General features: G+C 45.4%; 1 protein-coding gene across 5 annotated transcripts; it reads left to right on the top strand.

Annotated features, from left to right (window-relative positions):
* Nucleotides 1-5245: 5245 nt before the first annotated feature.
* Nucleotides 5246-13772, top strand: fbxl4 (F-box and leucine-rich repeat protein 4). 5 transcript variants are annotated; one of them, XM_029838368.1, is made up of 9 exons: nt 5246-5595; nt 6635-7078; nt 7230-7548; nt 8177-8421; nt 8533-8746; nt 9919-9990; nt 10717-10841; nt 10924-11111; nt 11245-13772. In XM_029838368.1, the coding sequence occupies exons 1-9, from the start codon at nt 5567-5569 to the stop codon at nt 11406-11408; spliced, it is 1800 nt and encodes a 599-aa protein (XP_029694228.1). In that variant the 5' UTR covers nt 5246-5566; the 3' UTR covers nt 11409-13772. The 5 variants fall into 5 exon arrangements, with proteins under 5 accessions (XP_029694228.1, XP_003965939.2, XP_029694225.1 ...); XM_003965890.3 differs by having other exon boundaries at nt 6462-7078; XM_029838365.1 differs by having other exon boundaries at nt 5299-5317; nt 6462-7078.
* Nucleotides 13773-14382: the final 610 nt, after the last annotated feature.

The raw sequence follows: 14382 nt of genomic DNA, 5'->3' as shown, positions 1-14382 counted from the left end.
TCAGATCTTCCCTCAATAGCTCTTTTTACAGATGGTACCGTGTAATCTGTGAGAGCTGGCATCACTTTATTCTCCTGGCTTGGTCGCTGTGATTCTCCACAAGAGGAAATGTCTAATCATGGCAGATGAAATGAAAGAAAAAATAGACACATTTGTCTTGGGCGCCCCGTACCTTTTCTCCCGGCGCGGTGATGGATGACAGGCCCGGCGTCGAGTGTGTGTTTGTCTTTTGCCGTGGTGCAAAGTGACCAGGGACAGGCGCCAACAGAAAAAGGGCCTGTCCCCAAACTAATGAGCAGCATTATTCAAATGGGGTCTTTGTTGTCAGCGCGCTGTGCTGTGGTCTGGACGCTGCAGTCACAGGCAGCGTCTGATGCACCGTCTCGGTGCGTCCCGGCAGAAATGGGGGAAATAGGGTGTGTTGCAATGGTTTAGATCTCACTGGTGAGCTGATCAATAAACCGTTGGTTAAACAGCAGCGCACGGAGGGACTTTGTTGCACCGCAGCCTCGGAAGGATTCAGACAACAGTCTGAGGAGGATTACCCTCTGAGGTGCCAGACACGGTGTCAGTGCAGGATCAAACAGTAGGTGGGCACTGAGCAAAAGCCACAGAAAAAAGACAGCAAACACCAAATGTCAACAAATGGAAGAATATCACCCAGTTTGTCTATCACACTGTGGAGTCAAACGGAAAGAAATGAGAGGCGCTTTCAAGGTCTTCACCAGCTGACAGGAGGAGCAGCGGTGAATAAAGGAGGAGGGATAAAAAGATGCTAGTCAAAAAAGAAAATCGGCCTTTCTACAAAGAAGGACGGGGGTGGGGGAGGGGGGGAGACGAAGGCAGGGTGTCAGAGGAAGCTCCTCCGACCGAGCCCATCTCCAGCTGTCACAAATCATTTCTGCTCGGGAAGTGAGGGGAGGCGAAATGTCAAAATATTTGAATAAATTCCACAGAAGCCTGTTGAGAGCAGGGCGGTGCGGCAAGAGGAGCATTGTTGGCGAAAAAAAATGGGGTGGAGAGGGGATGAGAGAGTTGGGGAATTAAAAGAGAGAAAAAAAAAAGGTGGGCTTTGGTGCTGGGGGTGCTGCAGCGGAGGTGGTGGAGGGGGCGGCATGTGATACAGCCTCTGTGAGCCTGAGCAGGAACATGAGCTAAATGAAAATCAAAGAATTTGCCGCCGCGGTCGGGCTCATTTTAGACAATTTCCTTGCTTGGTGTAGATTACTGATAATGATGCTGACAACGCACAGGTACTGTGCACTCTCACCCCTCCCCCTGCCTGCCTCACACACAGTCAGGTCTGCAGTGGCAACAGAAATACTCGGTGTTACCTGGATGTTGCAGAACATTTATGATGTTTGCAATTTTCTGCAGCCATTTATGTGGCAGTTTAACGTGACATCTGTTGAAATGTATGCAAATGTATTCTGCAGCGGTGCTTATATCACACACTGTATGTCATATTCTCAGGTACACACCTCTCGCGTTGCCTCCTTTATCAGAGTCCTTGAATTAGCACCACAGGAAAAACATTTTTTCACTTTTTGTAGCACTTCATCCTCACGCGCGCACCTAGCATACCTTTATTATTTATTTTCTGGAATGGTTTACATAGCTGCCGTCTTTCTGAGACTGTGGCTGTTGAGTTGTAGAAGGAATGGAGGAGGCCTCTGCGTACTTCAAACACAGTGAGTTGCAGCAGTATTTGGACTGTTAAATACTCATCATGTAACTGAAGCTAAATAGAAATGAGAGAATTCATTGAACTTGATCCCAAAAGGAAACCCATCATGATGCAGAGATGAGTGTTTAATCCTGCACCTGCTGATCTCGAGTCGTCCTCATAAACGACTAAATGAGTTAGTGAAGATCATTGTTGGTAGCAAGTTGTGTCTGTTAGCCGAGCGTCATCTCTGAATAATGCATACTCTGGGTTAATTGTTGATGCATTCATGTATTCATCCCTCCAATGTTTTTGTATAGCCGATCCACTCTGTGAGTTTCTCCTCGGGGAACATCATCACACTTGTTTGATTAGATTTTGTATTTATAAATTCGACTCTGCAGACTGGCGTGTCAACACGGTTGGAAAATGCTGTGTAAATTTATGAAGGAGCATCGGTGGAAACCGATCAATTCGGCTACCTTCACACACTCGTATTTACTGTTTGATGCACGTCAGTTATATCAACATAAACCTGGAGGGTCAATTACTGCCAGTGTCCCTGACAGCTTTATTCTTACTCACAAAGTTATCTTCATAGCATGTCCTGATACTGTGGCCAGCAACAATAGCACACATTTGTGCTTTTTAACAGGTTTTAACCGGGTCTTCTTCCCATCGTGTAAATATTTGTCATGTGGGGCGAGCAGTGAATAAGCGGTTTTGGTTTCAAACTTCTGTTGATTCTTGTTTGCTCAAAGTCTCTGAAAGCATCTCTCCACCCATGTGCATTGACTCTCTTTATTCCCAGGGTGCGTTAGATGTCGCAGGGTCAGTGTCTCCTCTGTTCGCCTTTAAATTCACCAACATTGTATTTAATTAGGCCTCTAATCAGCCACTAAACACACAATAAAATGAGACAATCTGTGTCTGTTTGCCTCCCTCCCAACTCACTTTCACACATACACACAAACACGGTCTGTTTGTATGTAGTTGGGGGGGGGGTAAAAAATCACTTATCAGGGAGAAAGATCAAGGTCGTGACTCCTTTTCACACCCGATTTCCCGAAACCAATTAAACTGTCGGTCGCTGAAGTTCACTTGGAGGACACGGACTGCAAAACAATAGCAGATGACAGCTTCCCTCCGCTATCTCTGGCTGGGTTTCCTTGAAGGAGTAATTATATTTGCAGATTCTGTCATTACGACTAAAAAGCCGCAGAAGTTTTGCAATCCAGCGAAAAGCATTTGGAAAGTGTGAGACTGTGACTGGGGGTCAGACCTGAGCGAAACTTCCTGTGAAGCGAAGACGCACAAATGTGTAATGAATATATTTATCACTGAAAACGAAATGAAAAGATGTACAGCAGTAAACACTGCAGTTTATACACAAATATAACCTGATAGCTATGCATAATCAAGGGGTCGGCACTATTGTGCCCTCTTTAGCGTTCCACTTTCTCCATGTTGCCTTTGTCTCATTGCTAATCATCATTTGAAACTGTGAATGGTGCCATAATTAAACTCCGCTGGTGATTTGGGGGGAGGGGGGTTCATTTCCTCCCTCCTTTCATCAAGTGTGGTCAGGTGTAAAGTGAGGAGATTCAAAAGGAAGCTGATTTTAAGGATTTGTAGGAAGTTAGCTGGAATATTCCTGGATTTTCTCGCAGAGAGAAACAATTCAGATTCAGATGGACTGAAGGAAAGTGGACACTGGTGTGTGCAGGGTACCCAGAAAGGTGGGGGGGAAACAGCTACTTCCTATTGAGGATTTGCTCTGCTGACATCTGGGAGCCCCAGATTTATTTGTGAATATGACTTGTCCCCATCTGCCCAGCCAAGTTTATAGTTCCAGTGAACTCAAACCTACCAGAGTTGATTTATAACTTGACCATGTATGAGCAAATCACAAATCTTACAGTCTATCACAAGATGTGCAGGCACGTGTGGATCTTCCCGGAGCCTTATGAGACAATTTCCCATGTGGGCTGACGGTGCTGCAGCTGGAAGGGAGGCATGCACACATATTGCTCCATACAGGCAATAACCGGCTCCTCGGCCTGTATGCAAAGAGGAAGCGGAGCAGGAGACTCGTCATTTAACTGGCTTTTGACAGCTGGGGCATAGTGGGAGGGTGCGTGCGGGTGTGTGTGCGCCCCAATATAATGGACAAGCGAATGGCTTTGCATCCGCTCATGTGTGTGTCCATCCTCATTTGCATTTGCGTGTGTGTTTGTGTGTGCGTCCTCTGCCACGTGCATATGTATGTGAGGCACAGCGGACCAGAACAGAGCTCTGACAGTGGCAGGACTGCTGCTCGCTGATGCCTGCCTGGAGGAGCTGACGGCGACCCGGCCTGTCAATCACCTGGCGCCCCCACCAGGCTTCCATTCACATGGTCCCATCTTGTTAGCTCTAAATCCGGCCGGGTGCTGTTTATACGCTCTCAGTGTCTCTGTACGGATGTGTGAAGCGGTGGGGTGCTGCATCCTTTCCCTCTGATGCGCGTCTCTGTTACAGTCTCAGCTGCACAAACCAGTTTAGTACAAGAGATCAATCAAGACAAAGTGAAAAAAAAACTGCTGTGAGCATCACTAAGGAACCTCACAGAGTGTGTTTAAGGCTGTGTTGTTCTCAATTATCTAACATATTCAAACACTAACATAAGCTTCTTGCAATTTAATAAGTAAAATTTAGAGATTTAGTCACACTGGGTTACAGAAATTCAGAAGCTAATGAGAGCTCAAATTATGATTCATCTTAATGCAAAAAAGTTGAAGTCTATTATATTGTGGAGATTGAGCAGGCGAACATAGTGACAGCATAAGTATTAATATAAACAAGCTCTTGAACAGTCACAGTAAATGGTGGTAACATGGCTGTTTGTTGTCTTGGCGTCTTGCAGATGAATGATTCTGTCTTTGTCCTTAGTATCGACTCGTTCTAAACAAACACCATTAAAGTGCAGAATCTGTCAAACTGCAGAATCACAGAAGAAACTTCTGTCCTTCAGAAAAGTAATTTATGTTTATTTATGTGCTTGGACCCACACAAATGGTGTATTTTCTCAAAAGCATCACTCTGGATGTCACTTTTCCTGCTGGAAAATTGGAAACATGCTGATGGTAGCAGAGCATTACAAATCAGACCTCCAACTTTGTGTTCCACAAACTTTGCTGTTTGTAAACTGAACATTGTATTAAGATTACTGTAGATTGGCAGTCTCAAATAATCCAAAACTCAGTTCATTTCAGTCAATTCCTGCACACAATGTGATGATTATTTTTAAGTAACATCAAAGACATCGTTTCCATTTTAGCCTTCCAATTCCAATAACCCCAGTGAAACCTTTAAAGACTTCACAATATAAAAACCGAAAATTTCAAAATCTGATTCCTTTTTCAAGGAAAGTTTTATTTTTTGTAAATTATTACTGGCCTTCTTGTGCACCGTATTTAAGATGCAGATTTAATCCATGTCCATATATTATCATCAAACCCGTTAAAATAATGTACAAAATAGCTCCTGGGCGGAGGTAATAAATAAATAATACCGGATGTTGACATTTCGGTGCCCGGAAACGGTGGGCATTTATAGTACGTAGTAACTTTAACCACGTCTCTAAAGCCATGCAATGAAGATAATGCGGTGGTGAGAAGCTTTCGCTTTTTCCGTGATTGGAGAAAACAGTTTTGCGCCGTTTCGAAGTGACATATTGCCAATACCGAGTAATCCTCGGTAATGGCAGCATCCACATATTGACTGTTTTGTAATTTGCACTCGCCGAATAAGGCGATTTTCCGACTGCACGGAAAGGCACCACTAGAGGAAAAAAAAGAGGACTCTATTAGGTGGTTTAAAAAAATTCAAAGAAAAGGCAAAAGAAGAGGATTTCTCCTCATGAATGGAGTAATATTTCTAAATTCACCGTAAGTTTAAAGCGTTCCTTTTTGTCTTAGCACAGCTTGCTACAGAAGCTAACAGCTGTAATATGGCCCCTCCGCTTGTTTGTATGTTAGCTAGCTAACTCAGGCTAATAACATTTAGCAACCTATGGACACCCGACCATATGCTTGAGGTGACAGTTTACAGTTTAGCTAACGGGAGCTAACCCGCAGGGGAACGCCTAAGGTTTTTTCCTCAGCATTTCAGCCGTACAAGGGGGAAAAGGAATCCTGTCGCCGTGGTGGCTAGCTTAACACCATCTAGCTGCCTTTAAAGTTAGTTTACTCAATTCACTGAAAACCGCAGAGAAGCCGAGATCACCAGAGGACTTTCAACGTCGGTAATAGAATAGACGAACTTTTCTTTGCTCCTCAGCGTTTCAGTAATTAATGAGTACCCATGAACGCGCTTGATGTAATTGTCATCTGGTGTTTGCGGTTTATTTGGCAAAGCCGATTGGATGTTTGATTAGAGTAGATTTGATCGCAGGTTAAAGTCCTGTAGTTCTAAAGTTTATAATGGCACACAGCTCTTAAATGGATCAGGGTTTGATACCGATGCGTTTGTTTCTGTACAATTAAGTCTTAACTTTCTGAAGGTGGACATTTATATTATGTGCCTGTAAGATATATCCCCATGACAACTACTAATGGTTAAAAAACTGGATAAAATAAAACCTGATGGTATCCGACTTGTTTGTGTTAATACTATTTCTTACATTTAGCTGGCTTTTTTCCACATTTTATAAACTATCATGCATTATTTGTCAGTGTTGGGACTGGACACTTAAATACTAAAAGGAAATCAGCATTGTGTCTCACACATTTGTTTGTCTCTGCCTAACCTGCAGGTCATGCATGCAGCCGGACCTGTTGCTTGCACTTTGTACAACCTCAGCCCCTCAGACAGTATGCTTCCAGTAGATGGAAGCGCTTCCTCCCTTTAGCCCCTCTTTCTCCCCCCTGCTCCCATGTTAACCCTCTTGAGCATGTTTTACTATATTTGTCTGCGGCGCCGCTCCAGGAGTGGGACCCGAGGCGAGGCTCTGACTAGCCGGCGGGCTGTGGAGTCTAGCCAGCGGGCGGTGCTGCCGGTCAGCGTGGAAGTGGAGCAGTATGCCAAAGAGGTTTTGGACTTCAGCTCCCATTATGGAAGTGAGAATAGCATGTCCTATACCATGTGGAACCTGGCTGGCGTGCCCAACGTCTACCCCAGCTCAGGGGACTTCACCCAGACGGCTTTGTTCAGAGCTTACGGCACGTGGTGGGAGCAGTGTGCCAGCGCGCCGCCACCTTTCCGCCGCACACCCAAAGGATTCTACAGCCAGGATTATATTGAGGTGGGCTTTGAGGAGCCAGTTTACCCTACAGGAGTGGACGTGCTAGAGACGTATTACCCTGGAGCAGTTGTCCAGATTCTAGCCTGCTCTCACAACCCCTTCTCCCAGAATCCCCCTACTGATGTCAGGTAAGGCCCCCTGTCATCAGGACAGCAAAGACACACTTAGGAGAATTTTATTACCATTTTAGGGATCATTTATATTTTGAGGGCATGATACACCGTAGGTGTACTTGAACCTGTGGCTCATACAGAAAAAAAGAAACCTTTTTCTGCCCAGGTGGGAGGTGCTATGGTCAGGGGAGCCTACCAAGGTACTGACACCTCAAGCTCGCCAGTTTTCCCCGACCATCAAGCATATCAACTTCCCCACAAACCTGCTGCGTCTGGAGGTGAACAGCTCTCTGCTGAACTACTACACAGAACTAGATGCTGTCATCCTGCGCGGCGTCAAAGAGAGACCTATGCTGGCCCTCTACAAGATGCCCATGATCGATATCAGCGACCTGAGCGACAGCGAGGAGGAGCTTTCTGATGTGGGAGGTCCATTCAGACAAGGAGGGGCCGGCAGTGGCTACTTTGACAAACTCCCTTATGAGGTGATTGAACACACACTGAAGTGTGATCAATGGAAGTGTGAATGTTCCTGTGCATAATATGCAGTTTAATGCATCAGGAAGTAGCACTGTTCCTTATTTTAGCTGTCATGAATGTTGTTCTGGATTCCATTAACAACTGCTGATGCGTCAGCCATGATTAATTGACCCGTATGCTATTTAAGCACATGAACACTGTGGTCTAGACACATTTCTCCACTTCACATGAGCGACACCGCCATTTTCAGGCCATGCGCATGTTGTCTGAGGCGCGTGTCAGGCACTGTTCCTATCGCAGCCATTAGCAACAGTCTTCACAACCACACTGCATTTGTTTCAGGAACACAATATAGCTGTTATCAGTTAGCTGATACCAGCCTGGACATTGTTAATTCAGTGTGACACTGACACCAGAGGAGTCATCTTTACTCTTCATATGGTGAAAAATATCTTGTCTCAGCGTGTTACTGGGCAGTGGTTTATGTCCTGGACAAGCTTGAAGAGGAGACACAGTTTACATGTTATTGTTGTCTTTTCTTCCCTAATCTTATGATTGCTGTTCTGTTTTTCCCTCTCCTTATACTCTTTTCTGTCTACCCTCTTAACCCCTCTCCCCATCTTCCATCCATAGCTCATCCAGCTGATACTGAGCCATCTGACCCTGCCAGACCTCAGCCGTCTGGCCCAGAGCTGCAAGCTGCTGCACCAGCACTGCTGTGACCCTCTGCAGTACACCCAGCTGAGCCTGCAGCCGTACTGGGCCCGGCTGAATGATGCCGCCCTGGGACACCTGCAGAGCCGCTGTACCCTCCTCCAGAGGCTCAACCTGTCCTGGACCGGCAACCGCGGGGCTCTCACCCTGACCGGCTTCAGCAGGTCAGACTGTCAGGTGTTGACCTTGGATGACTATAGAAAACATGCATTTCTCTTTAACTTTGTTTCAGCAACTTCACTGATGCTGGAGGAATTTTGATTTCTACCCCCCAGCTTCCTGAAGGCCTGTGGGCTCAGCCTGGTCTGCCTGGAACTATCCTGCTGTCATTTCCTGAATGAAGCTTGTGTGGAGGTCATCTCTGAGACGTGTCCTGGCCTGCAGGAGCTCAACCTGTCCTCTTGTGACCGCCTTCAACCGCCCTCGTTTACACACATCTCCAAACTGACGCGCCTACGCAGACTGGTGCTGTACCGGACCAAAATAGAGGTAACATATCGTAACCCTGCTGCTTGGTTAATGATTACTCCCAGTTTGTGTCAATTAGTCTCATTTCAAATATTTTTATTCCTTGTTGTGCTTCAATTTGGATAGTGTGTAAAATTATATTTCATCTGATTAATCATCCGTAATGATGCATAAGCACTGTATTTTTGAGAAAATGATTGGAAAATCTGATTATTGATTCAAACTTACAAGACTAAAATTGTAGTTGTGTTAACATTAACTGCAGGGTAACGACAGCAAACCTCTCATTTCAATTTATTTGTGACAAATAATAAACAATAATGATGAACAATAGTTAACAGCAATCATTTGCTGTGGTTGACTTCTAAATGAATATCTTCACAGAAGAGGTATATAAATAGCTTACTTGAGGCTCTGGAAAGGTGCATTTTAATTAAAGCTTCCCCAAATCACATTTCCCATAATAAAAGATGAATCCTAAATCACCATTTTTCTGACCACATATAGCAGCACTGCAATAATGTCTCTTTCCACAGGAGTTTCGTCTGTGTGTGCAAAGCTCAAGGACGACCGATAGCCTCAGCAAGCCTGTATTAAACACACACCCTCAGATTCAGTGATGTCAGAGTCCAGCCCTGTGTTTTGGTGCGTCTCCTGTTTTAGAGCAGCAGTGAGGACAGGAAGCTGTGCAGGCTGTCTGCAGTGCAGTTGGGCTCCGCTTATTTATTTATCTTCCCACCATGCATGCAGGCGCTGCACGTCTTTTTGAGCCCCTGACATCTCAGCTGTCATTACCCTGTCACGGCTCTAATTAAAAAGGCAAGCCTGCTGAAGGGAGGTGTTTTTTCTTCTCTTTTTTTCATAAGATGCCGGAGATAGACCGGAGCAAACACACACTCATAGAGAAAGACTTTCACTTTCATGTCTCACACTTTCTGCTGCCACTGAAGGTGCACGTGTTGGCAGTTGCAATCTTGAATTACCACGTCTCTATCCAGGCTGTGGTGCCACAGAGAGGTGCCTGTCCTCGCCGTTTCCAGCTGCACGAGACGAGGATGCTCTCTATTCTGAATCGTAGAAAGATAGGAAGTGTTACCTGAGTAGTGTAGGCAGGATCTCACCTCAGTCTGTGCTAAATTCTACAGTATGAAAGGAGTTACTCTTACAACAATTGGCGTTTCTCTGTTTTTCAGCAAACAGCCATTTTGACAATCTTGACTTTCTGCATTGAGCTGCGACACCTCAACCTTGGGAGCTGTGTCATGGTGAGTATGAACACTGTTCTGCTCGCCTCCCTCAAATACACTGTCCCAACTTTTATAGCAATAAGGGAAGTGTTGGTAAAATAAACACCGATGCTTTCAATGCTTTATCTGTCTGTGATTATCTGCCAACTTGTCTTCAGCTGGTAGAGCAAAGGCTACTAAACATAACGGTCTTTCCTTTTTTCTGCTTGACTTTATTTACATGTGGGTTCGAAAGTTTCACAAATCATTTACATGGGCGCTCAACTTTTCGGGGCTGGGGTTTCACAAAACCAAAAGTTTTATTATCCATCTGCGGCCAGCTCTGAAACGTTGTGTCATTGCTACGGATAAGGAGCCTGCACAGGCTGTGAAATTGCATTTCTTTGCTTTTCATCTTGGGATGAAAGAATGAAATATGGACAACATTACCAGACACCAAAGAACAATAACGGCTTCGCAAACACAAATCTGTTCTTGAAAGACTGTTTCATTTATTTTCCAGCAGAGGTGAGCCGACAGAGCTCTGTTTTTTGTGGGGGGGGGGGGGTTGGATGAGATGTCCTTCAGTCCTTCATGTACAGCCATGTGCATTTACGGGCTGGACATCAGATGTTTATCACCTCTACATTTCAAACGTTTGATCAAAAATGTTGACGGTGGTTCACAAACGCGCTGAAGTTATTCCCAGAGTTGGTTCAATGTTTGAAGGTGGTGTTAAAAAAGCCGCCCCTCTCTCTCCTGCAGATTGAAGACTACGATGTTGTCGCCAGCATGTTGGCCGCTCGCTCCAGCTTCCTCCGCTCGCTGGACCTGTGGCGCTGCAAGAACCTGACCGATCGAGGTCTGCTGGAGCTGGTCAGTGGCTGCAGGTGGGTTCTGCTTTGAGAGAACAGCATTTTTAGCTGTAAAGAGCCCAAGCTGAACACTTGAGGACTTGCCTGCTCTCATCAGAATGCTGGAGGAGTTGGACCTGGGCTGGTGTCCCACCCTTCAGAGCAGCACCGGATGTTTCCAGAATCTCGCCCGCGGCCTGCCTCGCCTGCGCAAACTCTTCCTCACCGCCAACCGCACTGTCTGTGACTCGGACATCGAGGCTCTGGCTACCTGCTGTCCCTCACTGCAGCACCTGGACATTCTGGGTGAGGTCGAAACTCAAGTCTTACTGAGTAGGAGCGTGTCAGACTACATTGCAACCTAAGATGGGTATGGGGACGCTCGTGGTCATGTTTTGGCCACACCCCTTCTGTAACGTGTGATGTTTTGTGTTGACAGGGACCCGCTTGGTGAGTTCCGCCTCCCTGAAGAAGCTCCTCCAGTCCTGTCCACAGCTCCTCCTCCTGGACGTCTCCTTCTGCTCGCAGATCGACACGCGAGCCGTCCAGGAGCTCTCGGGTGTCTTCCCCAATGTGTCCATAAAGAAGAGCTTCACTCAGTGACCTCAGGTGGGGGGAGGGGGTCATCTCATTTCATCGGCCAGCCTGAGGAGAAAGCGAGCTCTTTGCAGCAGATTCAGCACCAAAGCAAAGGCGAGTCGGGTCAGATGGTGTAAAAGATTGCCGACCCGCCCCGGTTCTGTATCACCCGCTGGATCTTTCTCCTGCAGGCGGTAAAGAAAGCCGTTGTCCCGGGTGATGAGGTTTCTTGGATTAACCGGCTGAACTCAAATGGCGACAGACTCCTCTTTGCAGGATTACGATTAGTTTAATTTTTTTCTCAGTGGACACTTGATATTGGGGTCAGTGCTGTAGCACTGCTGCATCTTTCCCAGAAAACGAGATACTGTTTATGTATTGCCAAGCAGCACCGGGCCTGGAAATTGCCTGGGTTCTAGACATAAAAACAAGAGTGGGATTTGTGAGCAATTCTGCCTTGTACACCTTTTAATATAAAACCAGAGCACATAACCAGTGTGGGATTTAACCTGAGAAAAGCTGGAAATGTAATGTCGATCGTGGTTGGTGGCTTCTCAGAATGCAATGCTTTGAACGCATCCTTGTTATTCTGAAGGCATTATGTCAACCTAGAAACAGAAAATAAGCGCTTGAATCAAACGTGACCTGGCTGCGGAATGATCCCAAAACCTGTCTGACTGACAACCTGCACACACACACACAAACCAAACCTTGAAGTGAGTTCAGTGTTAATGCTGCTACATACAGCAGCCATACAGACACAAATTGGCATTAATGCATGCACCCGGGTCATCGGGGATGAGTGCGTATGCTTTGGGTTAAACCATCAATGGTTCTCTTGATCAAACATTGATCTTTTAAGTCTGAAACAGATGATAAACCGATCCAAACCAAATATTTGGACTGGGAGGCAAGTTTGGCATCAGCAGAGGTTTATTCTCTGATCTGGTCTGAGCAACCTCGATGTTTAGTGTTCCAAGCAGCCCCAACGCCACGATTGTGAAACCCTGTAGAAGTTACCAGAACTCGGGTGAATCGCTCGACCTGCTCTGGTTCTGAGGTAGGAGAGTACTCGGATCTGATTCAACATGGCACAATTTAAAAAAAAAAAAAAGAAAAAAAAAAAAAAGTGGTTGCATGAAGTGTGGTGACTCTGCTTCTGTAAATATTTAACCACCACTGAATTATTTGATTTCGGACTTAAACTGACACGTAGGTGCAGTCATCGGCTAGCGTGAGCTTTTTCTTTTTCTTTTTAATCATTAGAACTGCAGTGGGACTAATTAAGCAGAGTGTTATGTTGTATTCTGTCCTTTTTTGGTTTGTTTGACATTCAGCATCTTCACAAGTAAAACAGAGACCATCAAGTCAGGCAGACCTGTGTTAATAACAGAAGAGAAGATCTTCACTAATTATCACTTGGCTGTCGTGAATGAATGACTGAAAATTCATTTGCATGATGTCAGCTTTCATTTTTGTCACGCACGCACAGTTTTCTGTACTTGCTATTCAACAACTTGTTACTGAAAGGGTAACTTTGATATTTTACTTCCTGAAAGGCTTTTTTTTTTTTATACTGGCTGAGTTAAAATGGGCAAAACCTTTATTACACAGTAGTGAAACTGCTGGTTTCTATGACTGAGCCCGTTGGAGGTAAAATCAAGCACTTTTGAGTGCATGAAATTACGCCCCAGCCTGTTATTTAACACCGTGCTGATAAAACAGGAGAAGAAATAGAATCCAGGTTTAAAAATACCAAAGTTACTCCTTTCTCTTGCTGAACATGACCATCTGCCTTTGGGAAAGAGTGCTGTGGGTTAATTTGAGGGTGAGGGTGATGTTATATGCGACCTCGGTGTTTGACCTGTGACTCAGGGCTTTTACTATAATACCTGATTTTAATATATTTTTTATTTTCCTCCCAAAAACCAGCGCACATTTGCAGCCATTACCAGTCCGCTGTGCCGACGACAGCTGCCTGTGAGTCCTCACTGACGCGGCAGGAAACATTTGATCAGAGGGATTTAGAATGTTTCTGGGCGCGTACGACTGAAGAATGTGTCGCTGCTCTTGATTATTTAAAGTTGTAAAGATGTGAGGCGAGAGCTGCGCTGTGGGAGAGGAACTTTAAAGTTGTTTTTTCTTTGAAGCACATGCTACTTGTGGGGTTCTTCGTGCCTTATACTTGTGTTTGGATGTGGTGTGGTACAGATGTTGTGGAGTGCTCTGCTCGTATGCCCTTCACCCACGGTAGCATGCACAGACCTGGTCTAGGGTCACACTGACCAGATTATACGCTACACTGTAAATTGAATGTGGTCATTAATATGCAACATGATATTTATTTGCATTTCCCTGTGTGATAAAGTATATTCTCATTTCAGGAAATGCGCGTGCTTTCTTTTCTGGCTCTGAAACAATAGGGCGTGATTGCTTCCTGTGCAAAGGTGTGTGTTTTTTTGCTGAGCTCGGCACAAAGAGTGCCAACAGGAAGAGATTACGGGCTTTATTTATCTCTGTCAGCTAAAATGCCGTTTCCATCCAGTCCAACGAACTTTTGATGGAAATTTGAATTAAAATCTATACCTCAGATATGTATCTACACATATCTCTAAGTATTGCTTTTCCTCCAGTGTTGCCCTTTGGAGAACCTGCTCCCAGTGCAATATTTGACACTGAAAAGTCTAGCACTGGGAAATATTTAACACAATTTCCAACCTGAGAGAATTGATTTCATACTGAAGCGTTCCTTAGTTCTCTGACTGCTGCTTCTGGGTTTGGGTGGATCCAGCTTCATATCTCCGGAGCCTGAAGTCATTTTGAACGTCTGCTCGGACGTTCGGCCGAGCTCGGCTGATCCTTCTGCTGTTTCCTGTCCCGTTGAAGCTAAGGTGCAAAAAAAAAACAACCTGCCGTAGCTCAACAACGTTGCTTCGGTGACATTAGCCGCAGATGCTTTTTGCATGGATCCACTCCACCCCCACCCCCACCCCCCAAT

The sequence above is a fragment of the Takifugu rubripes genome, chromosome 7 (assembly GCF_901000725.2).
Source record: "Takifugu rubripes chromosome 7, fTakRub1.2, whole genome shotgun sequence".
NCBI lineage: Eukaryota > Metazoa > Chordata > Actinopteri > Tetraodontiformes > Tetraodontidae > Takifugu > Takifugu rubripes.
Note: the sequence above shows the minus strand (reverse complement) of the source record. Positions and strands in the feature narration are given on the sequence as shown.